General features: G+C 35.1%; 1 protein-coding gene across 7 annotated transcripts in view; it reads right to left on the bottom strand.

The window, feature by feature from the left end:
- The window catches only part of ETV1 (ETS variant transcription factor 1), a 92,052-nt gene extending 79,772 nt beyond the window's left edge, over positions 1-12,280 (bottom strand). Inside the window, exons 1-5 of one of the 7 annotated variants that reach the window (XM_046021343.1) lie at positions 12,059-12,280; positions 11,764-11,960; positions 11,487-11,645; positions 10,568-10,655; positions 9,105-9,152 (exon numbers count right to left, since the gene is read on the bottom strand). In XM_046021343.1, coding sequence (XP_045877299.1) covers positions 9,105-9,152; positions 10,568-10,655; positions 11,487-11,531 — 181 coding nt within the window. In that variant the 5' untranslated portion in view covers positions 11,532-11,645; positions 11,764-11,960; positions 12,059-12,280. Of the gene's footprint in view, positions 1-8,583; positions 8,901-9,104; positions 9,153-10,567; positions 10,656-11,142; positions 11,283-11,486; positions 11,646-11,763; positions 11,961-12,058 lie in introns of those variants that run through there. The other 6 variants (XM_046021342.1, XM_046021344.1, XM_046021345.1 and 3 more) reach the window with 6 other exon arrangements.
- Between the last annotated feature and the right edge of the window lie 294 nt (positions 12,281-12,574).

Raw genomic sequence — 12,574 nt, 5'->3', positions numbered from 1 at the left:
AGAAAGTGCTAAGGCATAAGGAATGTCAAGCAAGATCTTTTTCGGCTCAGACCAAACCTATGATTATTTGCCAATGAGCTCCTATTTAAAATGGGATTGACAGCAATACTTGGGAAGGGAAAGAGAAGCAACCATTGATGTCAACTAGAAAACACAAGTGTCAGAAACGTAATTGTGGCAGTTGTGGTCCTTCTGAACATCACCTGCCAGATGGAAATAAAAGAGACATACAAAATATTAGAAGCTACTGGATTTCTGTTAGCTGCGGGGCTTCTTTGCAAGAATGGAGTAAGAAGTATTTCAATTCACCCACGGCTCGTGCTGCAGCAGCCACTATACTAACTACAGCATTCTTTCAAAGGATGTGCAGTTACACACATCCCTCTGCTTTGACAGAAATGCCTGCCTCTAGTATGTTCAGTCAATTGAAAATGAGACGACCATAACTAAAAGTGTTTGACCTAAATTTGGCCGAGATACGCTACAAAGTTTTTTAGTGAAAGCATATCCACTGATTTTGGTCATATAGAAGAATAAAATATATTTTAGTGATTACATCATAACAATAAAATTATAAATAATAAAAAGAAATTCCATCGTTTCATGCAAAATATTTTCCTGGCAACTATACAACACTCATGAAAAGAATATCACTATTTCGTCAATCCTCATGTCAAATAACTTCCCTATTTTTAGTAAAGAAAAAACTACTGGAGAGCAAGGACTTAATGCATTCGGCAGCAATCAAAACACAAGTACACTTTTCCACTTCTAAAATATTTTCGTCACAGTTGATTCAGACATCAAAATAACCTATTCCAAATTGACAAGATAGTACTAAAACAAGCTTTCACATGCACACACAAATATACACACTCACACACACACAAATGACCTAAAATAGAAGTTAGTTCCTTTTAATTTGGTAAAAATAGAGGAGTTATCCTATTTAACTGTGGCTATGATCTGATTACTAGTATTACATTACTAGTAATATCTAATACTGAAATGTTTCATCCAATCAAGTCATATTAAAATAGATGTCAATTAATTTTTTAAAAAGAGCCTGTTGTGAATGGGGAATGTTTATGAACATAATCATTCTCTGTGGAGAAAGTTACAGGTTGGTAGGTGAATGAGTTAAAAAAATTCTCTTTAAAAAGAAATTCTACATTTAAAAATGTATATAAAAAAGAAATACAACATAGAAAAGATTATTCTTTAGTATCAACTTATTTAATCACATTTTTAAAAGCAGAAATTCAAAAAAATAAAAATAAAACAAAAGTAGAAATACTTGGCTGAATAAAACTAATGTCATGTTATGAAGAGCAGAACCAATGATAATCTTGCCGATTATTAAAATATATACAGTCTGACATTAAATTATTTCCTAACATTCTCTGTACACCAACACATCAGCTTATTAAAGACAAATTCCATTCTCTGTCACCAAAAATATTAGGAACTTTCTTCCAAGTTATAAATGATCAGCACATAATGGAAGAAGAGATTTTTTTTTTTTCCTCATATTCTACTTCTGTCTGCTACCATGGATAACGAAAGCCATGGAAACTTCAAGTCACGGTTTTATGACTTCCTATCAGTGTAAAGTGTGTACACTATTTTAACCTATTTGAACTGTATTTTATTCATCAGTTTAATAGAGGTAATACGGGTTTCCTGTGACAATTAAATTAAATCCTAAATGTTACGTATTTTTTCCGAACCTTCACCTCCCACCCATTTCTTTCAATTCATACACACAAAACTACTTCAGTCATTACAATGCAAGGTTAAAATCTTCATTTCTCCTGAATTATATCGGAAAGGGATAAAAATAACAGGTAAATGTGTACATTAGTATTCTCTTAACTATAAACATTTTTGACATTAGAGCAAGCTCATTTTCCCCAAAGATTCATCTAAGTGGAGAAACATCCTTTAAAATAAGTCTTCACAGCAAAAAAATACAAAAATATTTTCAATGTCTATTTAATAAATAACAGCAGGTAGACAGAACTAAATCCTACATATTTTTTTTCCATCATACCCACATGTTTTGGTTTTCCTTCTAAATTAACAGCTAAACAGACATAACTATTGAGATGCAAAATTATCAACCACAGCAATTACTATGCTTTTAAAAAGCGAACATTTACAAGAATCTAATACAAATGTAATATTCCTTTACAGGAATAGTTAAAAATAGCTGGTGAGTAACAAAAATATATTTGTAACTAAGTGTGCTGGTATGAGCGTCCTAAAGGCCAGACATTATTTTTTCCTTACTATCATAAGCCCAAATTGCAACTCTGTGATATGTTTCACTGCAAGAAAGACATTAAAAATCACTGATGGATATGTGGTATGTGTTGGGATAAGCATAGGGGGAGCCAAATTTTAGAAGAGGCTGGAAGTTATACCTCACAAACATAAAGAAAAGAGGTCCATAACAATTTGTAAAAAGAATAAGAATTGCTGTAAGAATTGCTATTTCTGTTCTAACTCCTTAACATACTGAATAAATACTTCACACTTATGCCTGAACATATTACAGCATTTTAACAAAAAACATATGACTCACATTTTCACAGAAGCTAATCTGAAAAAACGGAATAGACCAAATGAAGCAGCATGCTACTTAAATAGACAAAGGCTTAAGTACACTTCTAATTTCAAGTTAGAGTAAAAGGAAAGCAGTTAACAAAAAACACACGCTGGATCTGGGCAGGGAAAATATGACAAAGTATTGCCACACTCATATCATACGTTTCCTTTTCTCCTCAGTTCGCAGGAATTCTGTGAAGCAGCAAACTACAGCCGCCTGAAAATTTGTGGCAAGCCATACCAACTCCAAAGTGGAAATTAACCATAGAGGCCAACCTTTAAAAAGCACTATTTTCACTGTTATCTATTATAAACTAGGCTTGGAATAATCACCTTTGGGGCATGAAAATGCTTCCCCAGACTATGTAATTAAAGAGGAAGGGGAAGAGTAAGAAAGGACAAGGGGGAAAAGTACAGACCAAAAGACCAATAAAAGGCTTTCAGGAAGATTAAGCATGTGGATTTTATTGGTAAGAGCTGGACCGGCCCTATCAGTTCATTGCACAGGAATAGACAAGTTGCCATCAAGTCTCGGGACTTGGGCTTTGAAAGGGTAGTGTCTGCCCTCTCAGCAATTTGCTTTACCTAGATTATGATCCAGAACTGTTGTGTTTTGTTTCGTTTCTCTCTCTCTCTCTCTCTCTCTCTCTCTCTTTTAGTGCATAGCACTACATATTATAAGAAACAAGCTCATGAAAATACTAACCATGATCTAGATGCCATAGAATCACTAACCCTCATTTTTGGTTTCAGCATACTTTCTTAACTAACATTTCCAGGAGTGGGGGTGATTTTTAAACAGAGTTCCTTTATTTCATGCTAAAACTTTCATATGCAACGCTAATTACTTAAGAGAGGGTGAGAGTTTTAAGTATGCCCGAGGTTGGCTGCAGGCAAGTAAAAAGTTCCCGTTCCTTACAAACTAGGGGGCTGTGGAGTTTTCTTTTAAAGCCAGGAAAAAAGTGGAAAAAATTACAAATGGAACAAATGTCAAGTATAAAAGGGGTTAATATTTAATTAAAACCAGTTCTATCCACTGTAACAATGACCTGGAGCCAAACAAGGCGGAAGATGTATGAGTCATTCTTTCTGCCTGTGAATGAGACAGCTGATCTCCTCAGCAATTCCTCCAGACAAGCAGGCAGAACTGGAGTTCTGCCTCCATTCACAAAAACACAGTCCAGCATGAGCCATGTGGCCCAACCGCAATCTTTTCATGTCACACCCTTCCAGAGAACTAAAGCAAGTCAACTTGAACTTGCAATAAACACACTAATCTTATTGCTGTCTGAAATACAGCTCAGATCCCTTAACATATACATTTAAATAAATGACAAGTTTACAAAATTAAATCTACATATAGCTAGACAGACCTATTTACCTATCTCTCTATATATAGATATATAACTCTCTCTCTCTCTCTCTCTCTATATATATATAACAGAGAAACTTTTCATAAAAACATACATTATAAAACCAAAAAGGAAGGAAAAAGGAAAGGAAGGGACTAAGAGTGGAGGGGGGTGGGGAATCACTAAAGAAATGTTTTATTTTTTTTCTTACCTATTATTCAGATTTTCTTTATCCTGAGATTATAACAGATTATTGCTGAACTTTGTAGCATCTCACTTGAATCAAAGAATTAGCAACAAGTTTCTCTGAATAAACTTGAATTTTATTTTAAATAAAAGTAAAACAACAGGAAAATCAACCTTTGCTCCGTGATATTCTGTTTAATCCTGAAATGAAGCTTCAGGCCATGGAACAAAATAATCATGAAGCCACTAAGCCTGGTTTTATACCACGTCCGCTTTTAAAATTAAAAATGATTGTACCAGTGCATAAGCATTAATTAATACAGTAATATAAACGTATTTAAAGATATGAAAAAAAGGGGGGCTATTTCCCCATGACAGAAACATCTTTAATCCTTGATGCTTTAAAAGAAAGAAAGCAGTAAGTTTCAGTTGTCTTCAGTCTCAGATCAGCTTCCATTCCTAACTCTACACTGATCTATAGTGACTTGAAAACAATCACAGCTTAAGAGCTATTGTTTCTATTTCCTAACACTTCCGAGGTCTGACTGTATTATTACTATTATTTTAATTACAAGCTTTTGTATACACGTGAAAGGAAATAAAGTTATATTATGAGATTCAAGAAATGACCATTTCTTGTAACTGAACCAGAAAAGCAGTATTCATTAATACTTATTAGGGCCCTCTGGAAAAAGTATATCTAAGCTTTATCACATCCAAGTTCTATTTTTAACAAACTTTTTTTTCTTCATTTTGCAAGTAAATCCTCGATGAAAAGACATTTATATAATTCCAATAAATGTTTAAAAATATACATTTACTCTACCTGCTATCTTTTAATCAAGTCCAAATAAGAAGTCTTCTTTTCATATGTTAGAGTATTTCCTGGTACAACAGAAAGAGGAGTAGTAGCGCCCCTCCCCCCTACATGCTAAATGATTCTTGCTCAATACTGAGAAAAAGTATGGACTTCTCTAATTTAATGCTTAATTCTCATTTCCTTTTTTATGTAAACCACATAAAATAATGTAGTGTTTAAAGTCTTTAGCTCTTACCGTATCACGTCAAAAAAAATTAACGAGCACATATCCAATTTATGTTCCATTTTATCGATAACAGTATAATTGTTTGAAAAATAAAAATGAGCACATTATGACTACTGTGTATTGTGGAGGACATGGACAGCAAGAACAAACAGCACACATCATTGAAAGGAACTTCCCAAGAATAAATTTAGTATCAGCTACTGAAGTAAATTGAGAGGATACAAAGACATCTCTACTGTTAAGCCAACCTATTATTTGAAGGTCACACAAAACAATAGAAAAAAGAGCCTTATCTGCATGAAGTAATAACCTTTGGTGTAGACAGATTGTTCTTGGAGATAAAACTCTGATTCAAGTATGGGGGCAGCAGGAAACTTGACTTACTATATAACATCACTGAAAAACATCCTACCCTGTGACAGCGAATCACTGTTGTCTCTTTTCCTTAATATCACTGATGAAAGGGAACCTCAAGAACACCTAGATCCACACCAAAAACAATGTTCAAAACTTGCTAAGCATTTACATTACATACATATGAAATTTGTTATTTCTCTTCAAGCTGTGTTAGCATGTAAGCTCTCATCAGCAATCTGAGAAGAATGCAATACTTTTAAACTCAGTTTTATATCCTTCTGTTTCTCTCCCTCACACACAAAACGGTCCATTTTGGCTATGAATTTCTAGGACACCATCTACTAAAGCAGCACTTAAAATAGGCTGTTAAGAATAAGACATTACCGTGATGCTCATAGGATTGATATAAGAACTCATTATTTCATGGGATCAAATAACTGAAATTGCCTTTCCATCAGTAGCAATCTAACCAAAAAGACAAAGAATCAATAAAGAATTGTACATAGTAAAATTATAATATAAAGTAGCTATGGCAAAACTTAAAATGGACACTTTTTTTTTAAAAGTGCTACTGTGGTCAATGAAAACATTATCTTTTCAATTTTCTTCAGGATGAGGTGTGAATGTATTTAATTGTGATAGATATGTTAAAAACATTTAAATTGCAGTGTTAGTACTTAGAAAGTGATACTAATACAAAGTTATATCTTTTACAAACATATTTTTTATCTCCGTTTAGAAATTAAAAATATACTTCCATGCATCCCCCCCAAATTAAAGGACTTTAGCAAATTGAAAATACTGGCTCCAACCCTCACCCTCAAATAGTCCCGCCTTATCTACCCCAATTTGTCCTTAGATGTAAAACCCATTTCATAATCCAAAATAATTTACGTATGACTAATCCATATGTTGCACTTTGAATCTAATTTATAAAAATTCTTACAGGAAAAAGACAAACATCTTGGGATATATCATTTCCCAAGTATTCATGGCTTTGAACACTTTTTAAAAACATGATTTTCATATGACACAACCTGACTCTCACGTCTAATAAGATTTTTAGACCTCTTTAACTTCCCAGTGGGATTCTAACTCATGAGAGAAACTTGGTTAATTGCCAGTGATCTTTTTTAAAAGGGTCAAGACGCCTTAAAATTCCATGGTCACTTTTTTGGCTACCAAGCATACGAAAAGAAATATATAAACAGTCCCTCATCTGCCAATTTGGCAATGTTTTAATTTCTGGATGTCCAGAAGGACAACTCTAGCTACAAATAACCCAGTGTAATTTTAAGATCTCTTCTTAGTTCAAGATATGATATAAGTCAAAATGCTAAAACAAATAATATAATGATACAGAATTGCTAAAAATAAAAATATGCCATCTATTAACAAATAGTAAAAAAAAAAAAAACAAAAAACCAACTCTCCATTCTTAGATTTTAAAAGTCCTATTAATAATATTTTGCTTATATCATGATAGGATAAATTAATGTAAACTAATTGGAAAACTGTTTATATTATTGTAAAATGCAGTTTTATCCATAGTTTGTAAACAGTCACCCACCTGGGTATTCAATAAAACGCCCCGAGGATTAATTCCTTAACTTATTTAAGCTTATGAATTATTTTCTAAGTAAAGGTCCATGTTCCTCCAAATACATCAGTCATTTTTTAGGTTTATTTTATATAAAGTTAAATCTTCAAATCTGATTTACAGGTATACTAATAATCATGGGTAGGAATACATTCACTGCAGAGTTTTAAAAGATTAACTTGGATAAGTTATTCAAATCACTTACCGAGAGACAAATAAATAAAACAAGTCCAAGACTGTACTAAAACTGATTACAGAATGGCAAGAGTCTGTCACAGAATCCGCATTTTAAAACCCCAGAAGCAGAGTTGCTATGCACAGGCAAAATCTGCCAGCAAGTGCACTGACTTGGAATCAATGAGACTTAAACATCTAAGAACCAACAAACCTTCGAGAACAATTAAAATAGATACTTCAAGTTATTTTAGATAAGCGAACACATTTCCTCATAAATGTAATGTCCTCACAACCTCCAACTTGGCAAAACTACCTGATCAAAGTTAACACAATGACCTCTGTGCAAATTTTTCTTGAAAAAGTTAGGTTTGACTATATGGTTTATGTTGCAATAGTAAGTAATCTATTGCAGTAAGTTTCATTTACAGAGACAAGCAAAATGACCTTTAAATATAACTAAAACTTCCATTAATACTTACCTCTTATGAACATGCAAATGCAACCACCCTTTCAAAGGGCTACTAGAAGAGCTATTTAACTTAAAAGATCTATACAGACTGCAAAAGCTTTTTGGAGAACTAGAATATCAGCAAAACAAAGAAACTTATTTTACATGCTAAAAGCAACTTGATGAACTGCAAGCAAGACCACCGATAAAACATTGCAGTCTGGCTCCAAGTAGCAACAGCCACACTTGGGTTCCATTTACAGAGACTCTTTCTCTTCTTTTAACAACCTTAAAAATCTGTTCCAAAAATTGCATGTTTCCCAGATAACATACAGACAGAAATACAAATTATACTCAAAGCTTAAAAAGATGGAATTTTCTCTTTGTGTTTCCCATAAAACACATCGTAGGACAAAATTAATATTTCACATTTATGACAAATCCAAAGAGAAAAATTCTCAAAGTATGGACACCAACAAAAGTCCCTCAACATTAGGCATTTCTCAAGTTGTATTAAGCTGTATTGAAGCAGTATCTCATTGTTCCTATAAAATAAAGTTTCACTCAATAAAAGATAACAATAGATTACAACACAAAATTTTACTAAAAAGTAATTAAAAATAAGAGTAATGCCTTTACATGTCACCTTGCTATAGTAAATACATCCTAATAAAAGTGACACAAAAGCAAAAATCAGTTTCAGCAAATATCACATAATAGTAACAAATAGAAAACATTTCTTTAAATCCTCAAATCCCCCAAAGATTTTTTTTAAAGCCATAGATTTCCTAAGTACTGGATACACACCTAACGTTCTGTGCTGTGAACAAGGTGGGAAGAAGACACTTGCACTTAAATCTTGAAGCATCCCGTCCTGATGAACCCAGAGAAACTAATTTCTGCCATCAGAAAAGTCCTCCACCAGAACACCAAATAATGATATGCGCTGCTCTAAAAGAAACAGCAAGCCGGGTTCTGGCTCTAGGAGGTCTCTCGAGGTACAATAATATAAACCTGATCAATTGCAATTAAAATCTGAACAGAGGCTTAGAACTTGAAGTCTTGGTGCATTAGTTCTTGCCAAAAGCAGATGTGATTGTGAGCTGGAAGCAATTTCTCCTGGTAATTTGTGATGACACTGGGTAGTGCAGCCCCAGATTCCCCAAAGACAAACTCATCAGAGACTCTAATGTATGCATGACACATGAGGTGGGTCTTTTAGAGCTCAGTTAATTGGGCTGAGCATTAAGACAGCAAGTTCAGGACTTTTCTTTTCCCCCTTCTAGAGTTGCTTTTCCCCTCGTTTTAAAGCAATCTTTTTGCCTTACCTTCTGCAAGCCAGGTTTCCTGTAATTGACTTAGATCTTGAAAGAGTTCTAAAAAACAAGTCAGAGACATAAACAAAAGATTTGAAAAACCTTTAGGCTCCATTAAATGGAAATGTGTGTCATGAAATTGGTATTAAGTATCAATTTAATTTGGGGAGAGGAGTCAATATAAAAAGAAAATAGGATTCATGACTTAAATACCTCAAGAATCCTGCCATTTTAATGGCTATTAAGCAATACTTTTTTATGAAATTCTTTTAGTGAATTAAATAATGAAGGCAATATTTCCCCCCCTCTTAATAACTTATAACTTAATAAATAAGGTTAGGGACATCAAACATACATATACTAGGATTCACAAAAAGGCTCAGGTAAAGGTGTGCCTATCGTGTAAACCTTTCTTAAATAGAGTCAACTCTTGCAGAGGAAAATTAGAAAGACTGACAATCGCTTTCTTTTTATCTTCTGAACCTTATTTAAAAGATGGGAACAGTACATGGTATAATTCATAAAGCACTGTATGCTTTGAGTTTCAATGCCTCCAAACTAAAAGGGACAACTTTTAAATACAAGATCTTAGAGGAAAATGTCTACATTAATAGATTTACAAAAGTCAAAGTGAGATAATTCCCTGGCACCTGTTTATTATCAAGTCCAAAACTGTGTATTCTGTCATAATGGGAGGGAGAGGGTATCCAATACGTAGGAAAATTTGAGTTAGGTTTCAGAATTCAACATGCCTAATCAAAATGCCAAACTGAACTTTGATAATTAAATCTAAGTAATTAATTTCATTATGCATGTTCCCGTATAGTTGGAATACTTTACAATAAATTGACCTCCTAACCAACAGGGCATTAAAAAAAAAAAAAAAGAAAAGAAATCTGTCACCTAATCTCCCAAATAGGTATACTAATTATAAATTAGGCCTTAATTATGATTCACTCGAAGGCCTATAAACAAAATATTATGACCTTACCATATAGTCATCAAAATCATCCCTGAAAAGTTTGCTAACAGTAAATGGTTTTAGTGTAAGGGGAATGGGAAATCAAACAATGATATACAGCATTTAACTTCTAATAAAGTGGAAAGGAGAAATTAAGTAGTATAACTAGCTGCTTACTTTGTCCCACGGTGTTGGATATTTTTAAATTGTTGCTTCGATGTATGGGATTAGTTATGTGCCATATGGACAAGAGTACTTAAACACAAAAGAATGATTAAAAGAAGGATGTCACTGTTAAGTTTTTATTTCCTTCCTTCATTAGTTTGTGACAGGGCCATAAAATATCCTTCAGTGCAAACTGTCACATTATGTTAATTGCTCCAAGTAAAAGTCTCAGTTAAATGCAGTAATTTGAAAGATTATTATTTTTAAGCTAAGACTGAAGTGCTCCTCTCCTTTATGAGGATGGGGAGGATAGATAAAGAGGGGGATTCATCCCAAAATCAAACCTCACCTTCTGAATCATGAGCCAGATCTCTGTTAATGAATTTTCTTTTCCTGACATTTGTTGGTTTCTCGTTACAATTTCTCCCACGCTGATTCTACAAAGGGAAAGATAAAATCCTTTAAAAAAATGTAAACCTCAGATGTCACACACACGCAAAAACACATGCATACATAAGTCTGCGGGATCCTTTCCCTAAATAAAAGAATAAAAGTCCATAGTATCAATTCTAATACTCATTTTCAGCGTTCACTTGACAGTGAAAGCTTAGGATGAGAATTCAACAACCAGGGAGAGTTGCTTCCCAGCGCCAAGCTAACACACTACTACTTATCACTCATATATTCATGGCATCTCAGCATCAAAACAACATTAAGCAATCACACTTAAAGTCGTTTTTAGCTGGATCAAAGCTAGACTAAAATACCGTGAATTTTATTCTCTCTCATACCACCCCCCAAAACAAAAAATAAAAATAGAGTGGTGAAATAAAAAAAAAAAAAAAGCCTGAGGAAAAAATGAGACGATAAAAAAAGAAACAAAAACACCCCATGTAAACAAAAAGTGTCAGCATTTGTCTCAACTTCATTCTTTTCAATGTGGCAGACAAACCCAGCCAAAAACTTTGAGTGCAGCAGCTGCTGCTGCCCTCCGTCTCCTCTTCCACTCATCTTGGGCACTTTAATCAGAAAAAAAGGGTGGGGGGGTCTTAAAAACAAAACTATGCCTTATCCAAATCACTGAAAGGTAAGCTCATTTTGAAGATTGGGCTTCTAGAAGCAGAGTCGCCCTACAGTGGCAACAAAGCAGATAAAGTATCTGCAATCCCAGCCCCCTTACCCCCTCCCTTCTCATTCTCTCCCTCCTCCCCCCTCCCCCCGCCTTGGAGTCAAGTTTATAAACAGCAACTTTCGAACTGATCACTCACATTGGTGACCATGTAAGGCACTTGCTGGTCATAAAATCCATCCATTCTGCTTCTCTTCGCAAATCTCAGCTGAGTGTTTTATATTTTGAGCATTTAGCTGGAGATTTCCTCAGGATCTGGACTTCTATCAACCTAGAGGGGAACAAGATGGCTTTTAGGCTTAAAAAAAAAAAAAAAAAAAAAAAAAGTCATGAATGAAGCTCTTGAATTTGCATAGCTAATTACCCTCCGACAGTCCCATTCACAAAAATAACCCTCCCTACACCGCCTCCTTCACCTGGATCCAAAGAGAGACAAGCGAGTTCACAATTTACATATTTTCGGCAGTAGCAAAAATCCGAACAAGAGGCGATGTATTTATTTACACTCTCGATGTTTCCCTGCGCGGTCGGTGTACCCCGGGCAGCTCTGCTTCGCAAACGTGTGCAAAACTAGCAATGGCGATCAACGAGACTTGCTTTGCACCTAACGGGACTAAAGAGACGGAGACACCTCTTTCGTAAGGATAGTTTTTGCAACCCACAACCATGCAATTATCTGGAGAGACATAAAAAGTTGTTGGAAAGACCCACCTGAAGGCCACGCTAGGCGAACGGCTGCAAAAAATTCCCTCCAAATTTAATAAAAACATTAATTATTGCCCAGCACTTCCCCTTTGGAAGCCGAAAGCGCCTCTGACAGAGCTCAATTCGGTGGTTTTTCCTCTACTTCTCCTCCAGGGGCCTCCAATCCAAACTGATGGATCGCTGCCTCCCATTGGCTCCTCGTCTCTTTCACAAGATCAGATTTCGAGCTGTCAATCAGGCGGCTTGCTGCCCCTTCTCGTGGATCTCTCGCGCCCCTCTTCCTAGCGGATGCTCGGTGGGCTTGGCGCAATATCCACAGCCTGCAAACGCCACAGAGGAAATCAACTGCCTTTCTAACGCGCTGCTTATTGTTAAGGCACTGAAGGGACACTGAAGCCATGTGTATCGAGTCGCTAGTATTCCTTACCGGTGCGTTTCGTCTATTGGGCTGGTTGCCTAAATCACTTTTGCTCGGTTCGGGTATATACTCTGAAGTGCGACCCACCAAGCCCATGCCTCCTT

Source organism: Meles meles, chromosome 10, assembly GCF_922984935.1.
Source record: "Meles meles chromosome 10, mMelMel3.1 paternal haplotype, whole genome shotgun sequence".
Lineage (NCBI taxonomy): Eukaryota > Metazoa > Chordata > Mammalia > Carnivora > Mustelidae > Meles > Meles meles.
This window is presented reverse-complemented; position numbering and strand designations above follow the sequence as displayed.